Source organism: Gadus macrocephalus, chromosome 6, assembly GCF_031168955.1.
Source record: "Gadus macrocephalus chromosome 6, ASM3116895v1".
Classification (NCBI taxonomy): domain Eukaryota; kingdom Metazoa; phylum Chordata; class Actinopteri; order Gadiformes; family Gadidae; genus Gadus; species Gadus macrocephalus.
This window is the reverse complement of record NC_082387.1, coordinates 352,376-373,915: the sequence shown is the minus strand read 5'-3', so window position 1 is coordinate 373,915 and position 21,540 is coordinate 352,376. Positions and strand designations below refer to the sequence as shown.

Genomic DNA, 21,540 nt, shown 5'->3' with positions numbered 1-21,540 from the left:
ACCGCCAGAAGGGCCCGACCTGATCCGGCTGGAGAACAAGATGGAGCTCGGGTATACACACGGGCGAGATTCCAGGGGCCTTGATTGCCCGTTTATCAGATGAGGTCCTGAGTGCAGTTGAATAAAAGGGTCTAATGCTCAGGTGGCGCCTTGCGACCACCTGCCCGTGATGACGCTCAGGACTATTCCGTGGTTTCAGTTGTTCCCGTGCCCCGGGCCTACCCCGAATACCCCATGCGTGTGATTGCTTATTGTTACACGACCAGCTAACTCCTCCTCACATCCTTAGTGTGTGGTCATCTAGGGATGGGTTGAGGGGGATTGCCATTCGTTGTTTACCTCATATCTTTCTGATATTATTATTATTATTTAGGGACACGTTTCAGGGTTGCATTTCTTTCCTGTGATTGTTATTGTGTAGTGTTTGTGTGATTGTTGCATTTTTGTTTATATCGTTATTGTTTACTGGTAGTTTTATTGTTGCATTTTGTTGTTGTTGTTATGGTTTGGTGTTGGTTTTGTTGTGTATCATCTGCTGCCAGTATTGTTGGTATTGTCTGCTCGCGATGTAAGGCCGGGGTGGATGCCACCCCCTAGGTGGGGTGTGTATGGCATACCCATGTCTGAAGCATGGGTAGCGTTTCTCCCACGTGGTTCCCCATACGCCCGGTCCAGCGAGTTGTTTTAGTCCCATGCTCATGGTTGTTTGTTTTTATGGTCATTTTGCCTTCTTTCTGTTATTTCTAATGGTGTTATAATGGTAGTCCCGCGCTGGAGTCCTATCCCTCGTACCCCTAATGAGTAAAAGTCGTCTTGCGACGACTTGAGGGGGATATGTTGGGAAAAATAACCTGATGAGCACATCATATGGCAGGCACATTAATATATAGTCAACTCTTGCTCTAAACCCAACGAACACATAACACAAACATGATAATATATAGTCAGGTCAAGGCCGGAGCTGAAGGCCCCATCTCCCAGGCAGGCAGATGGTGGACACTCAGACAATGCACCAGTATCATCTCCAGAACGGGAGAGCCACATTAATTTATCACACAGGAGACACCTCGAAGCTCTCCCTCACTAGAAGGAACACATGCAGATACTAGGGGCCTGAGAGCCACATTTAATTTATCACACAGGAGACACCTCGAAGCTCTCCCTCACTAGAAGGAACACATGCAGATACTAGGGGCCTGAGAGCCACATTTAATTTATCACACAGGAGACATTTTGAGAGCTCTGCCCCGTTAGGAGGAACCAAGAGATACACCTGCCCATACCAGGGCCTCAGAGCCACATTAAATTACCACACACGAGACACTTGGGGGGGGCACTCCCCCGTTTTAATTTATCACACCAGAGACACGAGGAACTCTCCCCGTTACGAAGCTCTCTCAGGGCCTGGGAGCCAAAACACACCGAACCGCACACACCTCAAACGCACACACCTCATCGAGAGGAGGATACAGCATAAGACTGTATCACACAGGGACTCTTCACCTTCTTCTGAAGCAGACCTTCCACGGAGGCGAAGCTCCAGACGAACCATCAGCGCTGATTAGGGACTTAGACATATTCGATTTCTCACGCTTTATGACTCTGTATAACCGTTGCCACTTTACTTAATAAATCCAAGGTCCTCGTGCCGATAGACTTTATTACCTCTCCGTCTCATTTTATCTGGTCCAGTAGCTAGACAGACCGTTTTTCCCCTCAGATGCCAGCTCCATATTGTGTGCTGCTACCCTCATAGCCAGGTAGCCCACTCCCTGCTTGGTTTAAATAATACTGAACATATTTGTTCTCGTCGTAAGGCGGTCTATACCCCCTCATCCCTATAGATGGTGCTATGAATTCTACTGTTTTACAGGTCTAAAATGCAGCTTGAGTATCACTTTACCATATGTGAATTTTATATTTGTATTCTGGTCAGACTTTAGATCGATTTCAATATCTCCAAGAGGGTCTCGGGCTACGTGTACGTAATGCGGCTTGTCGAACATGTGAATGCAGTGTGTCCTGCTGGTGTCGGTTACATTAATACTCCTTAGCAGGGGGACATAACTATCTCCGACCAGCTGATGGTCGACAATGTCGCTATATATGAACATGTTGTAACACCCGCCGTGAATATCGGTGGGATGGGGGGCGTATGCTGCATACGATTTATGGGCTGGTAGCTTGACCCCTGCATCGAAACCCAGCATAGCAGCCAGTTTTCCTCTAAAGACGATAGATATGTGGTCGTCTCCTTCTACATAAATGCGGTTTCTAATACCTTCATGATGTAGTATAACTCTACCGCCAGGATCATGTTTGGCCCATGTCTTGTTGATTTGTAGTAATAACGATCCGATACTCTCATAAAGCCCACCAACTAATAGACATGATGTCCTATGACCCGTTTTACCATCGTGAACGGTCATCGTAGCGTCCTCGGTAGGAAAACTATGCCAGCTGCATGGGTACTGAGCTTCAATTAGGCCTACTTCATAGGGCTGCTTGGTGTGTATAGATTTTGCTAATTTAGTTCTAAAATTCCATATCTTATTTTGTGGGTAGATCCCTGCCGATGCATTACTCGCTAGAGTCACATAGAAACCCCCAGACACCTCCTTATCCATCGTACACTCTGGTTATAATGGATTGTATGTCTCTTGTATGTCTCTTTATGCATCGACTAGTGTCTTTTCAGCTATCCATGAATTGAATGCCTCCGGCCAACCCAGCCATTTGACATATAGCAGATTCTTAGACCCCTCCCTTTTTCTATCTATAATCTTTTCTATTTTATACACCTTGTTTTTAGACACTATAACTTTTTGTAGCTCTTTCTCATAAAATGTTCCATGGACAGGGGCACCTGCATAGTCTTGCAGCTGTGACGGCCCAGCTAACCCCACCCACGGGCAGATTGGATTATTGGTGTTCTCCTTGTCTCTGCTCAGGTGCGTTTGATTGGCTGGAGGATAAAAGGCTATACGGATACAACATGGCGGTCTCTCTCTCCTCCTTGCGGGTTTTGTCTTCCGTTGTGCTTAATAGAATGCTCCTATACTGATCCACACCACATCTTGAGTTCTTCCATTACACTGACTTACACCACACTCATATAGGGTTAATGATTTGGCAGCCGTTGGCAGCCGTTGTTGTCTAGTTGTTTAATAAATGTCCTTATTATGATTGAAGTTTGCGTGGTCTCCCCTTCTATGTGGCGTACCTAGAGCCAGTACGTTACATGTGGGGGCTCGTCCGTGCCTTAAGCCTGTATTCTGGTGAGTAAATATGGAAAGCCAAGAAGGCCACAATCCGGCCCTAGAATGGCGCGGTAAAAGTGCAAAACCGCACGGAATCCGTACGGAAACCGTACAGATTCCGTACGGTTTGGCAAGAATTCCGTACGGTTTTGAATGACTAATAGCCGCGGCTATTAGTCATTCACTCCGGCTATTAGTCATTCAATCCGGCAATTAGTTATTCACTCCGGCTATTAGGTATGCAGAACGAGCCCCTCCCTCTTCTTTGCTTGACCACTAAAGTTTGGAGGCTGTCTAACCAATCAGAGCTGCAGTGCCTCGATGTTTCGCTGTAACATAAAGCTGTGTTGTCTTTACTAGTTTCACTACAATGTAATGACCACCATTAGCTAGTGGAAAATACATTTGTGTATAGTAGGCTACAGTGATATATTCGTAGCCTATATGTTAGGCTATATTGAGATGGCAGTGTGCGAAATACCCGACAATATTCGGGGATGTCCTCATCCCCAGATTGTTCTCCATATGCAGTAGCCAGCTAGGCCATAACATTACATAACATGAACATGAACTGAATAAATGCCAGGTATATAGCATATCGGACACGGGCACACAATCAGTGCATTTGCAAATGAGAGCCTGCAGTATGACCGATCTTGTGACATGTGGTCGGAGAGAGTCGTGTGTGTGTGTGTGTGTGTGTGTGTGTGTGTGTGTGTGTGTGTGTGTATAGAGCAAGTTGTTGAAGGAAGTGTTTCTACTTGACGTTACAATATTTCATGGATGCAAGCAAGCCAAGACAATCAATCTATATCTATAGCCTACATGACAACACACACACACACACACACACTTTAAACACACTGGTAAAGCAATAGGAGCCTGCATTGGCTAAAGTTGTTGCGATGCGCATTATTTTATAACAGGGAGGGGCAAAGTTGTGCATTACATTGATCCTGAAAGCCTATGTCCTAGAATAATTAATTTGTATTCCGTTTTTTCTCACTAAAGGTCACTTAAATGTAGCCTATTTAAGCTCACCAAGTCCAGTATTCAGAATGAAAAGCATTTATTCACAAATACGTTCTATTTTTTTAACAAGCGGAGCCGACAGTCATGTGCAAGTAGGCCTATGCAAATTAGCCATGCGCGACAAACAGAAGATAGACGCAATGAACTGATTGTTGTGGTTGTGGTTGTTTGTGGTCTTAGTGAAACAGCCTTGCCTTGGAGTTGGAGAAGTTGGAGTGATTGTGTGAATGTGCGAGAGAGAGCGCACCTGCCGTGGTGATGTTTTGCTTGTTGTGGGCTTATATGTGATCAATGATGTATCTGTCTGATCGTATTAGCTGTAGATGGATGGTTAAATAATGTCACAAGATCGGTCATACTGCAGGCTCTCATTTGCAAATGCACTGATTGTGTGCCCGTCTCCGATATGCTATATACCTGGCATTTATTCAGTTCATGTTCATGTTATGTAATATTATGGCTTAGCTGGCTACTGCATATCGAGAACAATCTGGGGATGAGGACATCCCCGAATATTGTCGGGTATTTCGCACACTGCCATCTCAATATATAGCCTAACATATACAAATATATCACTGTACTAGACACAAATGTATTTTTCCACTAGCTAATGGTGGTCATTAGCCTACATTGTAGTGAAACTAGTAAAGACAACACAGCTTTATGTTACAGCGAAACATGGAGGCACTGCAGCTCTGATTGGTTAGACAGCCTTCAAACTTACTGGTCAAGCAAAGAAGAGGGAGGGGCTCGTTCTGCATACCTAATAGCCGGAGTGAATAACTAATAGCCGGAATGAATGACTAATAGCCGGAGTGAATGACTAATAGCCGCGGCTATTAGTCATTCAAAACCGTACGGAATCCGTACGGATTCCGTACGGAATTATTGCCAAACCGTACGGATTCCGTGCGGTTTTGCACTTTTACCGCGCCATTCTAGGGCCGGATTGTGGCCTTCTTGGCTTTCCATAAGTAAATGGATATTGCCACTTGTAGCCTGGTGGCAGAAAAGCCGTAAAATTGTTGGAATATAGTTTTGCACAGGTGTAAAGCACCTGTTGCAGTAAACTTCAGATTGGGGGAGTACCACGAATAGATGGTATATTTGGATAGTAATTTGGTTAAGAGTTTGGTTTTGTTTGGTTTTGTGTAATCTCTTTGATTTGCCGTGGAGGAGGGAGTTGCATTTGCGATCCTGCAGCCAGCATTATCTGGTTTCAGGAGCTATACCTTGGGTAGGTTGGTAAATTGGGCACAGGTGTAGATAGTAAGTGGGAGGGTGACGATAGGTTAGAGCCTATCTGAGCTAATTGAACCCCGTGCTAGGGTAGACCGCTTACCGTTGTTTATTGTTTTCCTGCTTATTGTATTTTTTTTTGTTTTGGTGCATCGAACGCGCTGGGGTTGCGGTTAAAGCAACTAAATTGCATGTGGATGCACTGAAGACGCGAGTTTAGAATTATTTAGGTTTTTTTTTGTTGGTGAAAGTTAGGTACGGGGAAGCTCTTTTCTTGTGTGGGGAAAAGGGGTTGGTTCGCCTGTGCCTGGTTTGCTGATGTGGTAGGCGACTGCTGCGTACAGAGAAGTTGATTCGTTTTGCAGCGTCTAGGCCTGAGTGGTAGCATCCGACAAAATAAGAAATGGTTAGTCTGGGAAACTCGGCCGAGGTCTTAAAGCTTCAGCTTGAGTACAAGCGCTTAGAAGCCACGGAGCAAGAGAAGGGTCGGGCGTTTCAGCGTGAGTTTGAACTCAAACGCTTGGAAGCGGAACAAAAGAAGCGAGAGTATGAGAGGGAGCGTGAAGCCTCGGAAAGAGAAAATCGGCGAGAAATAGACCTAAAACGGTCAGAGTCCGAGGAAAATAAGCGAGTGGATGAAAGGGAAGAAAGAGAGAGAGCGCCTATTCGAGCTGGAAAAAATAAGAATACAACAACATATCCAAACAGAGAGGCTGAGATTGATAGATGAAGGAAAGATGCGGGGTGGGGAGGATTCTCCTGTGTCGTCGGACACGCACGGCGATCTGTCGAGGATGATTAGATTTCTACCTAAATTTAATGAACGTGACCCCGATATCTTCTTTTCGCTTTTTGAGGGTATTGCTGATGAGCACTGTTGGAATGACACTCAGCGCACGTTATTACTGCAAACTGTCTTTACGGGGAGAGCCCAAGATGCATTTGTGGCGTTGTCATCTACAGAGCGCAAACAGTATAGTCGCGTCAAAGAGGCGGTTCTGCGAACATATGAACAAGTGCCAGAGTATTACAGACAGCGGTTCAGAAACTGGAAGAGAGGTGAACGGCAAACTTATGCTGAACTTGTGTAGGGATCTTGTTGCGCTTTTTACGCGCTGGCTTCACTCAGTCAATGTGACTACTTTTGAGGGATTGTGCGAATTAATCACACTGGAACAATTTAAGAATATCATCCCTGAGCGGCTGACTACGTTTATCAATGAGCACACCGTTTCAACAGTTTCTGAGGCTGCAGTGCTCGCGGATGAGTTTGAATTAACGCATAAAAGTAGAGTCAGTGACTATTTCCGTAACCGTACTCGAGAAGAACCTCGATCACACTGCTCTAGTGGTAATGCAAATGCTCGGTATGAGGGTAAACGGGATCCAAAACGATTTAATGTCAATCAATGCAGATATTGCATGGAGATGGGACACTGGAAACAGGATTGTCCCGCATTAAGAGATAAAAATGAGGGAAAGTCGACCTCTACCAGATATGGCTTGTGCGCTGCCCCTGTGTGTCAGGTGAAGTATGCGAAAGTGGAGTTGAAGTCACGGCTGACAAATGGCACAGTCCCTGCTGGAGGTTCAGGTGGTGTGGTGCCTGATTGCCCTGCAGTGGAGCGGTGGAGCTCTGAGGCCAATGAACAGGTCGATGGAAGCTATGGGCCTTTCATTGAGGAGATCTGCACATGGGCCTGGTTTCATTGCACTTGGCGATGGTTCGAATAAGATACCCGTTAAAATATTGCGGGACACTGGCGCTACGGAGAGTTTTGTGGCGGAGATCGCTTTGCCATTTTCTGTTAACTCTAGTACTGGCAAGATTGTTTTGATTAGGGGAATCGGGATGCAGACTATGTCTCTTCCTCTGCATACAATCTGGTTGAATTCCGATCTTGTGCAGGGGGAGGTGGTTGTGGCAGTCTGCCCGGTTTTGCCAGTGCCAGGGGTGGAGGTCATCTTGGGAAATAATCTAGCCAGAGATAAAGTGTGGCCCAGTGGGCCAGCCCCACCGATCGTTACTATTGAACCTATGGAGGTTACTAGGCCGGATGAATGTGCTGCGGAATTCCCTGAGGTTTTCACGGCCTGTGTCGTGACTCGTGCAAGGAGTCGCACACAGACAGTGGAGGCCGTGTCAGGTTTATCAAAAACTAGTAATAAGATCGTTCAAATGCCGGTATTGCCAAATTCTTTTGATAGGGTTGATTTTGTGCAGAGAGGGGGTATTTTAATAGTGACGGATTGTTGGTGCGGAAATTTGTGTCTGTCAATAACGGTGGGAGCGAAACAGTGATGCAGATTGTTGTGCCGGTAAAGTACAGGGATCAGGTGTTGCAGGCGGCCCACGGAGAAGGGGCTGGGCACTTCGGGGTGCGAAAAACATACAGCCGGTTATTGCAACATTTCTACTGGCCGCGCTTGAAGCGAGACGTGGCAGGGTGCATAAAGATGTGTCATACGTGTCAGGTAACTGGAAAGCCGAACCAGTCTATTAAACCCGCTCCGTTGCATCCAATTCCAGCAGTGGGCCAGCCTGTTATGTGCAGATCTGCTCCCTGTTTTGCAGTGCTCCTGGAGCTCCTCCTTCAGCCCCTCCTTCGCTTCGTTACCTGGCACCTGCTGTTGCCTATAAAGCCTGGGAGGCTTTATTCACTCGGTCTCTAGCCAGAGCCAGCAGCATGGTCCTCATTCACCCGTCGGTTCAACCTATTGTATCAATAAACCCGGTTTTCATATAGTTATTCCTTGTTTGTCGACTATATGTTACTTCCCTCGAGCCGGGTCGTAACACAGCCTTTCGAGCGCTTGTTGATCGATTGTGTGGGTCCCTTACCGGCATCCAAGTCTGGTGCGGTTCACATGTTGACAGTGATGTGTCAGACCACGAGATATCCCGCTGCATACCCGTTAAGAAGCATCAACACGAAGTCAATTGTAAAAGCTCTCTCGCAATTTATTTCAGTGTTTGGTATCCCTAAAGTAATACAATCGGATAGAGGTAGCAACTTTACGTCCAAGATGTTTGCAGAAGTTTTAAAACATCTTCGAATAAAACACAGTTTGAGCAGTGCGTACCACCCTCAGAGCCAGGGAGCTCTTGAGCGGTTTCATCTCACACTAAAATCGTTGTTGCGTGGGTACTGTTCGGAGCTCCAGCGCGACTGGGAGGATGGCCTTCCATGGTTACTGTTGGCTGCTCGGGAAGTGTCGCAAGACAGTCTTGGGTTTAGTCCAAACAAATTGGTATTTGCGCATAAAGTACGTGGGCCGCTCTCAGTGTTAAAAGATGGCTTGCAGGAGTCTGAGCCTCCGGTCAATCTTATTGATTATATAGATGGTTTTCGTCGCAGATTGTTTTTAGCGTGGCAGTGTGCTGCGAAAAATCTGTGTAAATCACAAGTGCGGATGAAGAAAGTGTTTGACCGAAAAGCGGAGCCTAGGCTCTTTAGTCCAGGCGACCAGGTTTTAGCCCTGTTGCCAATACCTGGCGCACCGTTTCGTGCGCGATTTACCGGTCCGCATGTAGTTGTTCGTCAAGTGGCAGAGCTTGATTATTTGATTGCTACACCAAACCGGAGAAAATCAACTCAGCTCTGTCAAGTCAATTTATTAAAACGGTATTACACTCAGTCACCCAGGGTGGAGGTGTCTGTTGAAAAGGTTAATGCTGTTGTTCTAGCTGTTGCCGGTGGCGTGGTTTCAGACTCTCCTCCGGTGGCAGTGGAGGTGGAGGATGAAGGCGGCCCCCGATGACAGTATTTTGTTACCACGGTTAAAAAATTCTGAGATGCTTCAAAATCTGGATGGCCTGGTAGGTCATATGCCTGATAGCCAGAGGGAGGTGTTAAAGTCTTTGATTTTTTCCTTTTCTTCTTTGTTCTCCGATACTCCGACATGTACGAATCTGATTGAGCACGATATTGGGGTGGGAGACGCTGTGCCCATTAAACAACGGTTTTATCGTGTTCCATTAGTCAGGGCAGACTTTTTTACATTCATTGCAGAACCCAAATCAACGCTTGATGTGTTGGGCTTTGTTTTTACAACCGTATCATTTGCAAATTTACCATATTCGAGGTGTGGAGAATGTAATGGCCGATGCGCTGTCTTGTGCGCTGTAAAGTTGTTTTGCCTGTCATTTCTCTTTTTCCCAATAGCTGTCCTCATCTTGAACTGGACAGGAGGTGGAGAGTGGTGATGGTGTGCAGAGACCCAGTGTGAGGTTGTATGGGGTTGCAGAGTGTAGCCTATTTGACAGATCGGTTGAGGATGGTGAATAAAGTGTTATCGTCCCATTTGATGTTTTTGGGGGGTTTGATTTGAATGGTTTTGGATGTATACTAAAATGACGGAATCCCATCTCGATGGGCTTCTGTTTTAAGGGGGGGGATATGTGACGGCCCAGCTAACCCCGCCCACGGGCAGATTGGATTATTGGTGTTCTCCTTGTCTCTGCTCAGGTGCGTTTGATTGGCTGGAGGATAAAAGGCTATACGGATACAACATGGCGGTCTCTCTCTCCTCCTTGCGGGTTTTGTCTTCCGTTGTGCTTAATAGAATGCTCCTATACTGATCCACACCACATCTTGAGTTCTTCCATTACACTGACTTACACCACACTTATATAGGGTTAATGATTTGGCAGCCGTTGGCAGCCGTTGTCTAGTTGTTTAATAAATGTCCTTATTATGATTGAAGTTTGCATGGTCTCCCCTTCTATGTGGCGTACCTAGAGCCAGTACGTTACACAGCTTATAGACTGGAGGACATCTTGCTATGCGCTGTGATATTACAAAATATTCATCTGTAAATGTCTGCTCATACCCCTTTCGAAATGTAGCTGACTTTTGAAATTCTAACCGTGTCACCAACATCGTATCTAAACACCACCATCGGCTCTTGAGTGGTTTTGTATAGCGTATTAAACACTATTTTCTCATTATCTTTATCAACGCTGACCGGGGTCATTTTTATCGATCTATGGTATGAATGGTTATAAGCATGGACCATATCCTGTAGTTTATCCACATATCGTTTGGAGTTGGCAGCTGTTAAATATCTCCACATGCGGGTTTTCAGAGTCCTGTTGAAGCGTTCCACTATCAGGGTAGCCGCGGGTTCTTAAAAGTCAAAAAAATGTCTTAAATTTCATGTTCCTAAATTAAGGCTTTAAAAAGTCTTAAATTGCGTAACCCAAGTCTTAATTTTTTAAAGATGGTCTTAAATTAGGATATGTTTTCGTAGTCAACCGGACTGTAACACAAGGGGAAAATAGGGGGCGTTTTGCGTAACGTCAGAGAACGTCTCATTTATTGGAGCATGCGCGAACAATACTTTGGGTTTTCGCACCGGCAATCTCAACACATAATCAGTCGAGAGGAGGCGCCACATCATGGGGAAGCAGGGCTCTCAAGTCTCACGCATTCGGCGTGAGACACGCAATTCGACCCATGCACACGCTCACACTATTTAACAGTGGAACAGGTAGGAATCAAATGGGTTCCCCTTACGAAGGGTGACCAGACGTCCTCTTTTGCCCAGACATGCCCTCTTTTTGAGACACTTAAAAATAAAAATAAATGTGTCCGGGCGGAATTTCAAAATCGTCCGGGATTTTATTAAAGCCTCATACATGTTCACATTGAATTTGGGTTGCGTTCCTCTGGGTCGGTCACAAACTACTTAAGCTACGCCCTCCCCACCTCAGTTATGTTCGCTTTGCATTGCTGGAAGTGAGTAGGGGGAGTGGTTAAGTAGAGCCTTCAGATTGGACGGTTTGACTTTAGAGTTACCGTCATGTTTTGTATATTTTTTTTTTGTTGCCATTATTGTTTTATAGGGACAAACATTAACAAATTTCTCCTACAGGGGATTGATAAAGTTCTATCTATTGAACAGAAAGAAACACTTGGTAATACTTTACACACTTTACCACATCATTGGCCTACTGAATGCCACAGATATATTTTAAGCATTGGACTGAATGCCACATAAATATATAATTATGTTTTTGCACGTTTACAACGTTTAAAAGTTCAGGGAAAAATATAGCCTCTACTGGTGTTGCTTAGGCCAATATCCTTTTGAGGCAGTGTTGTTTCCGAATATTAGTGTTAAGGGCCAATAATGCTTACTATCATACATTAGTCACCATGTCTGTGGACGGGTTAGGGTTCGGGCTGGCTCCATACATTACGAAGGAGTTAGTAAAAGAGGTCAACGAGGCAAGTGGACGATTCATTGAAATGGTTGAGGAAATTTGAATGCTGAGAAACTACAGCAATTTGAAAAGAGTTTGTTTGTTTATATTTTATATTGTGTGTTGAAAGTTTGATATTTAAACCAAAAATACAGCTACACTTTCACACCATCACTTTGTGTATTGTTTTTTTAATCTTTTATTATCATTTCTGGGTACATGGTCTTAAGAGACATCAGGCCTCTAGACTTTGAGTTAGGCCCTCAGTTTGGCTCTTTGATTGGTGAGTGCACACTTATCCTTTGGCACATTCATTAATGTATTGACATGAATGTTTCATATGTTCCAAAAAAACATGAATAACATATGCACGACCGTGTTTTACGACTGCTTAATGGGTGCGATGTAGGTCTTAATTTTCATTGAAGTGGTCTTAAAAAAGTCTAAAAAAAGTCTTAAATTTTGGTTGATCAAACCTGGGGAAACCCTGACTATACTGGCCTTGGTCTCGTTAGATGTAGAGAAATGTTTGACATTGTACCGCTCCATCAAACGCTGAAAGATCTTGTTATAAAATTCTTTGCCAGCGTCAGTCTGCAGTTTATCGGGGGTACGCCCTTCACCAAGAATATCATCAAAAGCTTTAGCGACGTCGATAGCCCTCTTGGATGGTAACGGACGAACCCATGCATGTTTTGAGAATACATCGATGCACGTCAACAGAAAATGCACACCATCATTTTCGGATGCATACTCTGACATATCCACTAAATCAGCCTGGAACTGTCTATCTAACCCACTAACCAATACTCTATTTCTGCGGAAATGTATCGGTGCAGGTACATGCAGGGTGTAGGGATCCTGCTTCAGCAGCCATTTCTTGATATATTTTAGTGGAGGTACTGCACCCTCACTATGTTCGAGGGCCGTTCTTAAGGTACGGCCACACCAAACGCGTCACCTGCGTACCATGCGTATAAAATCGGCAATTTTTCCATAGGGAAGCATTGGTGTACGCGCGTATGAGGTGCGTACAGCGTATCATGCGTACCAAGCAACATTTTACTCGCTGTAGGGGCGTATGAGGCGCGTACATATACGCGCGTACATATACGCGCGCACATATACGCGCGTACATATACGCGCGTACATGTACGCGAGGAGTTCAAAAAATTTAACTTTTTATGCTCATACGCGCCGCAATAGCCAATCAGCGTTGAGCTTGACCCGACGTCACTGGCAGAGAGTAGTGAGCTTGGACAGAAGCATACGGCCGACATCTTTCTTTATTCTGTGTGGAAATAGTAACATAGTTACGCCATTAAATGCTTTTATGGAAACATTTCTAGCGAGAAATGTGCATTTTACTTTCATAATGTTCGCTCGGTGAATGTGAAGGATGTTTGGTTTGATAGTTATGACGAAGAGGGAACGCTCCGTTCACTTGCATGGACAGAGTCTCTGGTTACTAAAGCAACCTCAACGTCTTGGCGGACTATATATCTGCTGATCAACACTACGAATGCTGGAAACACACCAGACACACCATGTGAAGTTATTTAACCCGATTATTGTTATTTATATCCGAGATTACTTAATCTAACCCGATCTAAACTCTATCACCCAAACACGGCGACGTTTGGGTTTCCTACCTCGGACTCCAGAGCAGCCATGTCCATGGCAGCCACGGCCGGCAACTTTCTTTATTCTGAGTGGAAATAGTAACATAGTTACGCCATTAAATGCGTTTATGGAAACATTTCTAGCGAGAAATGTGCATTTTACTCTCATAATGTTCGCTCGGTGAATGTGAAGGATGTTTGGTTTGATAGTTATGACGAAGAGTGAACGCTCCGTTCACTTGCATGGACAGAGTCTCTGATTGCTAAGCAACCTCAACGTCTTGGCGGACTATTTCTCTGCTGATCAACACTACGAATGCTGGAAACACACCAGACACACCATGTGAAGTTATTTAACCCGATTATTGTTATTTATATCCGAGATTATTTAATCTAACCCGATCCAAGCTCTATCATCCATCCAAACACGGCGGCGTTTGGGTTTCCTTCCTCGGACTCCTTAATCCTCGGACTCCTTAAATGGTCAGATACGCGCGTATCTGACCATTTTTGACACAAAATGGTCAAGCAACATTTTCGCTGCGTTACGCACGTACATGGTACGCGAGGTACGCGCTTGGTGTGTTCGCACCTTTAGTTTATTGATGCCGCCGTAACCCCCTGGTCCGGAGGGATCATAATAAGTCTTATGCAGCCGTTTATCCATGTCGTATGCCTGCGACAAAAAACAAATACTGAAACAATGATCAGTTATCCATCCTTTTATTTTAAATGTCTGTCCGCTCAAAACAATGTTCAGATATAGTTTACAGGCAGATTTATTTTTCTGCATCATTTTACAAGACATCATTCGAGCAGTACTAATACACTCTGCGTATGAGGCATTATTCATCTTCAAGACATCCGACACAAAAGCACATATACACATTACATGACCGACAGTAAAACACTCCCCGTCGGAGAAATGGTTAAATATTTCAGCTAACATTAGATCAGTAGGCTTGTCATGCAAGAATTTCATGACCAAATCATTCCAATCCTTATACATACATTTGATATAAGCATTATGATGGACAAATGTATCATTTTCTATGGCAGCATACATCAAAACGGCTAGTCTATCTGATACAGACTTGCTATCCGCATCATACGCATAAGAAAACAAAATCCCCATTATAAACGCCACCCGACGACAGGCTTTGGTTTGCCTAATGACAATGTAGGACGCCACATTTGTATGGCTTCATATATCAGAAGCAGATGTTCATCGGACACACCTTCGGTGGTCATTAAATCCAGTTTTTTGGTATCATAGGTATTGCATATTAAATCACATAGATAAGATTCGACCACACCATAGATTTTTCCTGGGGACACAGTCAACCCTGTAGTCTTCTTTAAAACAGTTTCTAAAAGTAACAGGAAGGGGTGTCTGTCCAGCATAACACAAATGTCATGGTAGTGGGATTCGTAGTGATGATGTGTCGCTCCCTGCAGGCATGAATGGCGTCGTTGACTTGGGCAATCACATTGGCATCCCCAGCAGGCCGCTTGCTTCTGATGGCTGATGATGGCTACCACACAGAGCCCCATGGTAAATCGCAGAACAGCCAGCGATGCAGGGTTTAAACGGATCTGTATTGATACAGGCCATCCGTCATCTCTCATAGCAGTGTCCACCTCCAGCTCACTGTCCTCTCCAATGTGTAGGAAGGACAGATTCAATCCGGCCAGATAGATGGCATACTCTTGAAGCCAGTGGGGTCCGGGTTGTACAGGCTTTAAATCAGCAGTCTCCATAGCCACACCCCCACTTTGCACATGTTCATCATTGACCTGTGCTGCATAGCGTATCAAAAATATACCATTAGAATATGAAAAAATAAATAAATACACACAACACACACATATTAATATAAGGTATAGCCTATCAAAAACACATTTAAAAAGGAAAATAAAACACCCTTAATACTACTAGCATGTACCCCCACCTTCTTATACATTGCTGACATTTTCTAATGCTAGCATAACCCTAAACATACTCAAACACACCATGTACCCCCTCATCAAACCCAGGCGACTCAAACAGGCGCATTCGGTATTCATCATCAGTTGTGCTCCATGGTTCTTCATTCGTCTTAGCCATAGAATCAATCTCTGCAAAAATTCCACGTAGTGCAGACAAATCAACCCACTGCATGAAAAAGACATTATCAAAATAATCAGCAGCTTCTAAAACACTGGTGCGTAGAGGAGAGCTACCGATGCAATGCATATCATAGCACTGTGGTAGCTCGTCTGTATCAACACAGCGTCTGAAAAAAATTAACTCCTGTGGTCTCTTCGTATGATAGTTTGCATCCATGAGATGAATCCTCGATTCATGCTGAAAGGTCCATTGGAATACATGGGTTCCCGCATGCCATGTACCCCGGACACCGTCTAGCATGGGGCATAAATTCTCCAAGAAAAAATTCCACTCGTGAACGTTCAACCGCCACTCTGTAGCACAATCTTTAACATTCAAAATAACACAGCCATCGACCCATGATATTACATACTCCAAGCCGTATTCGCCAACGTGGGTGAATGAATCCCCGGCACTCCGGTCTCTCAAGCCTAAAACAGGCCTCGTTCTTTTGAGTGGAGCATTAAGCAGTACCGCATCTCCATAACTATTGACATAGTTATACACAGGCGTACTAAAGTCGGACATACCATCAGGCATCTGGTTTTCAATGTCCTCATTGCTCGACGCAGAGTCGTCCATGGCGGGAGAAGACAGTGGTGACGGGGTACGAGGGTCCCTATCCAACCAAATAGCACTATCTGATCTGTGGGTTTCTTCTGATGAGCAGGCCATGTTGAATGAAAAGAACACTGCAGACAACTTGATGAATGCGGGGACCCTACAGCAGCCGTCGCCCCCTTTTTAAACTATGTTTATGACGCGTCATAAACCATAAACCGGAAGTGCCCCTGTGAATAGGGATACCCCCTCCACCCCCACCCCCTCCCCAACCGGAAGTGAGTTCAGATAGGAATTGGTACAGAGGGCATATAGTATATACTACTCACAAAGCCGCTGAGACCTACTCTTACTAAGGATAAATCACAGAGTGAACTAAGAGTGACGCGCCGTTGCTATGGATTACGTCAATTCTCGTGCACGAGTTTAGAAGCAGTCAGTTCGGTGATTGGTTGTTCAGACGAGCCCACTGAATCACCGAAAAACAAGGAAATAGCCAAGGCTAGAAATGAATTCCTATTAAGTAGTTATAGTGCAGTTAGCAGAATGCACGCATGATGACAATTTTGTGCAGACCACGATAATGTTGTAGCCTGCACGTTCGAGAGAGAGAGAAAGCAAACAATAAAAATACGTACAATTTAAAAGAAAATAAATGTTATGAACTACACAAGTGTTGACTGATTTGTGCCAAGGTGTTTACCTAAAATGTGTTTTCAAAGTGATCCCTAAATGCCTGTCCACTCATCATCATCATCATCGTCTGGCTGTGGAATGTTCCTCCGCTTGCAGAGGTTGTGTAGAATGGCACATACACAGTAATGACTGTGCTTGCCCTCTCTGGGGTGAGGCGTATTTCGCCGTGGAGGACATGAACCGACGTTTCAGCTGCCCAATTCCTCTCTCCACAACATTTCGTGTATGTTTGTGTGCTCTAGCACAGTGGTTTTCAAACTGGGGGGCGCCAGAGTTCTTCAGGGGGGGCGCGACGTGAGAAAAAAATAAACCCGAAGAAAAACCTGAAAGTCGATGATTCAAATCATCAATCGTACTTCAACTGTAGAAGTAACCTAACTAAATCAATTTCCAACCGTTTATCTTCGTTCAAACCATTTAACAAATCTACACACTTGTATCTTCAATAATATCGAAAACGAATTTCGATATCATTAAAAATTTCTTCAGAACCACCGTCTTAGTTTCATACCGCTTCGTTTTCAGCCGTTTTCATTGAAGACGTCTGCCCATTCTGATACACCTACTTCTAGACATCGTAACTCATTCCTTTTTCAACCGTTTACCATCGTTCAAACCATTGAACAAATCTACACACTTGTATCTTCAATACTATCCAAACGGAATTTTGATAGCATTTATACTTTTTTCAGAATCACAGTTTTAGTTTCAAACCGGCATCGTTTTCAGTTGCTTATAATAATTTAGGTCACAATTTTAGCAACGCCGGTAAACAAACCCCGCCGAATAGTCTAATCTCTGGACTGAAAAAGCAGATCTGATTCGACTCTGAAAATTCAGAGTCGGGGACCCTGAATGAATCTGTGTAAACTGGCAGTTTACACAGATTAAGATGTTCAAATGTATTTAAAAAAGGTTAAGCTAAAACATGCTTAGATAAAGTTGTTAAATTGTGTTAAGAAATGTGTTTAAAAACGCACAAAGATGTTGTAATGTTTCAGAAATATGTTTAACCCCTTAACGCCTGGTGTCACAAATATGCAACAAACTGTTTTAGTCAGTCAACCAGCCGAGATAGCATCTGCATTCCCCCAATGCCGGTTGGTGCATATTCGCTACGGACCTAGGAACCTTCGACAAGCAGTTGTTTCCCGTGGGACCGCAAAGTGACGGACCTGTTAACTCTTTACGCACAAGGATACATCCGGCTATGCTGCTCACGATAGGAGTTGGGGAAGTTCAATCCTGTGATAATTTTAAGGTTGTGGTTAAAGTTGTGGTTCGATAAAAATACTCACATGCTTATTGTGTGCTTATACACTTGACGTAATGAGGTGAAATGTGTGTGATTCGTATTTTTGAAGTTATTATCATATTTAGCTTTGTAGCATATTAGCAACAGTAGGCCGCGACAGTTGGCCGTTAGCCTAATGCTAACCACTAACCAGCGCTATTTAGTAAAACTCCTTTTGGGCGGCTTATCTAGGGAATCCACTGTATTTTGCTAAGTTATTTCAGATAATCATTATACTGACACTACGCTGGGATGTGAATACAACTGCCATTTATTTTTATGCAGACCTGAATGAAACCCTCCGTTTTTTACGGCAAGCGCGCGACCGCGCGTAAGGGCACTCCCACAAGACAGTGAGGATAGTTGTCTGAGTGACAGTGCAGGCAGCGATGAGGAATATGTGCCAAGGCCAGGTGATGAGAGCAGCAGTGAAAGGGACAGGAGCAGCAGTGATGAGGATGTTGCCAAGCCAGGTGAAACAGGATTCAAAATTAGCACCAGCCAATGCTGGTAAATTAGAAGAGGTTGTTTCCAGAGCACTATAGAAGCCATTTTCATTCATTTTCAGAAATACATAGTCTATATATTTACATTTTGTGTTTTAGATATATCAGTGGATATGCATTAGGCCTACAGTTGTACTTGATTTATTTATACATAATTAAAATCTGGTCAAACATTTCTAAAATCTTAATTTTGGTGTTGGCTGGTAGATTTTCTAATGGCTTATTCTGATCCCTGCAGATGAGGGTGAGAGGAGCAACAGTGAGGAGGAGGAGGCTGAAGGAGACGCAGGCAGTGTGGGCAACGGCGGTGAAGGTGTTCCGGGGAATGAAGAGAGCAGCAGTGACGAGGAAGTGGTTGCTACCAACAGTGGCCAAGCTGCAAGAAGGAAACAAAATAGACGAAAAAGAAAAAGTGACATGGAAAACAGTGAAACAGACTCAAAGTTCTAAAAAAAACGTGCCAGTGTGGCAAGGGTCCCTCCCCGACAGTGACTCAATTAGACAGCCCATTGATTATTTCAGAGACTTTTTTGACCTTGACCTTTTAGCGCTTATTGTCAATCAGAGCAATCTGTACAGCACCCAAGAAAACCCCAATCACGCCCTGAAATTAGATGTGAAGGAACTGGAACAGTTCATTGGAACCGTTGCGTATATGAGTGTGATCCGCTTACCACGCTCTAGGATGTACTGGTCTAATGCATGTCGAGTAAACCAGGTCGCTGATGTCATGCCCCGTGACAGGTGGGAAGAAATCAAACATTACATTCATTTCAATGACAACACGGCAACCAACAACAGTGACCGGCTGTTCAAAATTAGGCCACTAATTGATTCACTGCTCCCCAAATTCCAAGCTCTCCCTCAAGATCAGATGCTGTCAATCGATGAACAAATGGTGCCATTCAAAGGCAGATCTGTTCTAAAGCAGTACATCCCCAAAAAGCCCTACAAATGGGGATACAAAATCTTTGTTTTGTGCGACACAAAAGGCCTGGTGCACTCTTTTGACATTTATGCAGGGACATCTGATCCTCCACCAGGTTCACCAGACATCGGGGCAAGCGGGAACATCGTGCTAAAACTTGCACAAGTTATTGAAGGCTCAGTCAACCACCTGCTGTACTTTGATAACTGGTTTTCCTCACTCGATTTGTTTGTGGCTCTTGCTAACAGGGGGATACCAGCCCTTGGCACTGTGCGGGAGAATCGTCTGCGAGGCTGCAGTTTCAGCAAAGACAAAGAGCTCAAAAAGAAGGGAAGAGGGACATTTGAGGAGCAACAGGCTGTTGTTGACCGTGTGGAAATTAGGGCTGTCAAATGGTTTGACAACAGAGGGGTGAACGTTGCCAGCACTTTTGCAAGTGCCCAGCCTGTTTCCCTCATAGAGAGGTGGGACCGAAAGCAAAGGAGGAAAGTGTCTGTGGAATGTCCAAGCATCATCACCCTTTATAATAAGTTCATGGGTGGTGTTGATGCACTTGATGCCCTAATCGCCTACTACCGCATCCACATCAGGTCTAAGAAGTTCTACCACCGATTCTTCTTTCACTTCGTGGACATGGTGGTTGTGAATGGCTGGTTGCTCTATCGGTGTGATTGTGACAACTTGAATGTTCCACGGAAGAAGCAGAAGGACTTGCTGGCTTTCAAGGCTTCCATTGCACAGTCCCTCTGCATGCAAGGCAAAGATCTGTCGGCCAAAAAGAGGGGGCGACCTTCGTCTGACGTGGAGCGAGAGTTCCAGAAGAAGCAGCGCAGGGGACCAACTAAGGCTATTCCCACAAAAGATGTCCGTGCTGATGCTGTGGGTCATTGGCCTCAAATCGACAGTGTGCGGCAACGCTGCAAGTTCCCAAAGTGCACAGGCCACACGAGCTTCAAATGCGCAAAATGTGACGTTCACCTGTGCCTCAATAAGAACAAAAACTGCTTCTGTGCATTCCACGAGTGTTAAAAAAGGGGGGAAAAAAACATGTGCACGAACCACGTGTGTGTGTGTGAGGGGTGAGGTTAACCCTAAGGGCTACATAGTTCCAGAAAAACACTGTTTTTTAAACCTTGTTACATTGTTACGTGTGTGTGTGTGTGTGTGTGTGTGTGTGTGTTAGGAAGAAGGATATGCATTGAAAAGGGGTGTGTGTGTGTGTGTGTATGTGCATTGGAATAGAAAATAATTGCTTCAAATGAATGAAATGCTGTACCTGCCGTTGCAGGTTTATATAAATAAAGTAAATAAAGGATGATAGGATGAAATAAAACATTGAAACATTGAAAAGGATTAAATAAAATATCGTTTTTTCACTGTTATATCACTGTTATTGTTATGTTATTATTGACCATTATGCCTGCTGTAGCAAATTTGCAACATACCAAATTGACCCCAAATTGACCATTATGCCTGTCGCAAATTTGCAACATACCAAAATTTCTATTTATTTTTTGTGCAAAAGTGAAAATAATAATCTCAGCATTATTATCTACTTTAAGGTAAAAACACAAATAAAATATTTTTTTATATGCAGCTATATAAATTCAGGCGTTAAGGGGTTAAAATGTTTAAAAAAATATGTTTAAAAAATATGTTTCAAATGTTTTAAAATTATGATCAGAGATGTTTAAAATGTGTAAAATAATTAAGATAGAGAAGAGCCGTTTGGAGTTTCCTGGATTGTTTCTGATGGCGTCAGAGTAAAAAAGTGACCTTGCCTCTTTAAGGGACTTTGAATACTGTAGTTGGTGCTCCCGGTAGATTTGATTGTGAACAGTGAGGCCAGATGTTTTGTATCGCCGCTCAAGGACTCGCCCTGCTGCCTTCATCTTCCGCAGCCCATCTGAAAACCAGGGAGCTGGGCGGGTGAAGGTGACTGCTCTGGTTTTAACAGGTGCATGGTGATCCAGGAGGCTACTCAGATGGCTGTTGTAGTAGTCCACTGCTTCGTCGGCTGATGAGAACAGTGTGGAGAGATGCTG

General features: G+C 44.2%; 1 protein-coding gene across 1 annotated transcript; it reads left to right on the top strand.

The window, feature by feature from the left end:
- The first annotated feature begins 17,782 nt into the window (after positions 1-17,782).
- Positions 17,783-20,876, top strand: LOC132459151 (piggyBac transposable element-derived protein 2-like). Its single transcript, XM_060053534.1, has 2 exons — positions 17,783-18,028; positions 18,806-20,876. Exons 1-2 carry the CDS (start codon positions 17,978-17,980, stop codon positions 20,522-20,524), a joined length of 1,770 nt encoding a protein of 589 aa, XP_059909517.1. The 5' UTR covers positions 17,783-17,977; the 3' UTR covers positions 20,525-20,876.
- The last annotated feature ends 664 nt before the right edge of the window (positions 20,877-21,540 follow it).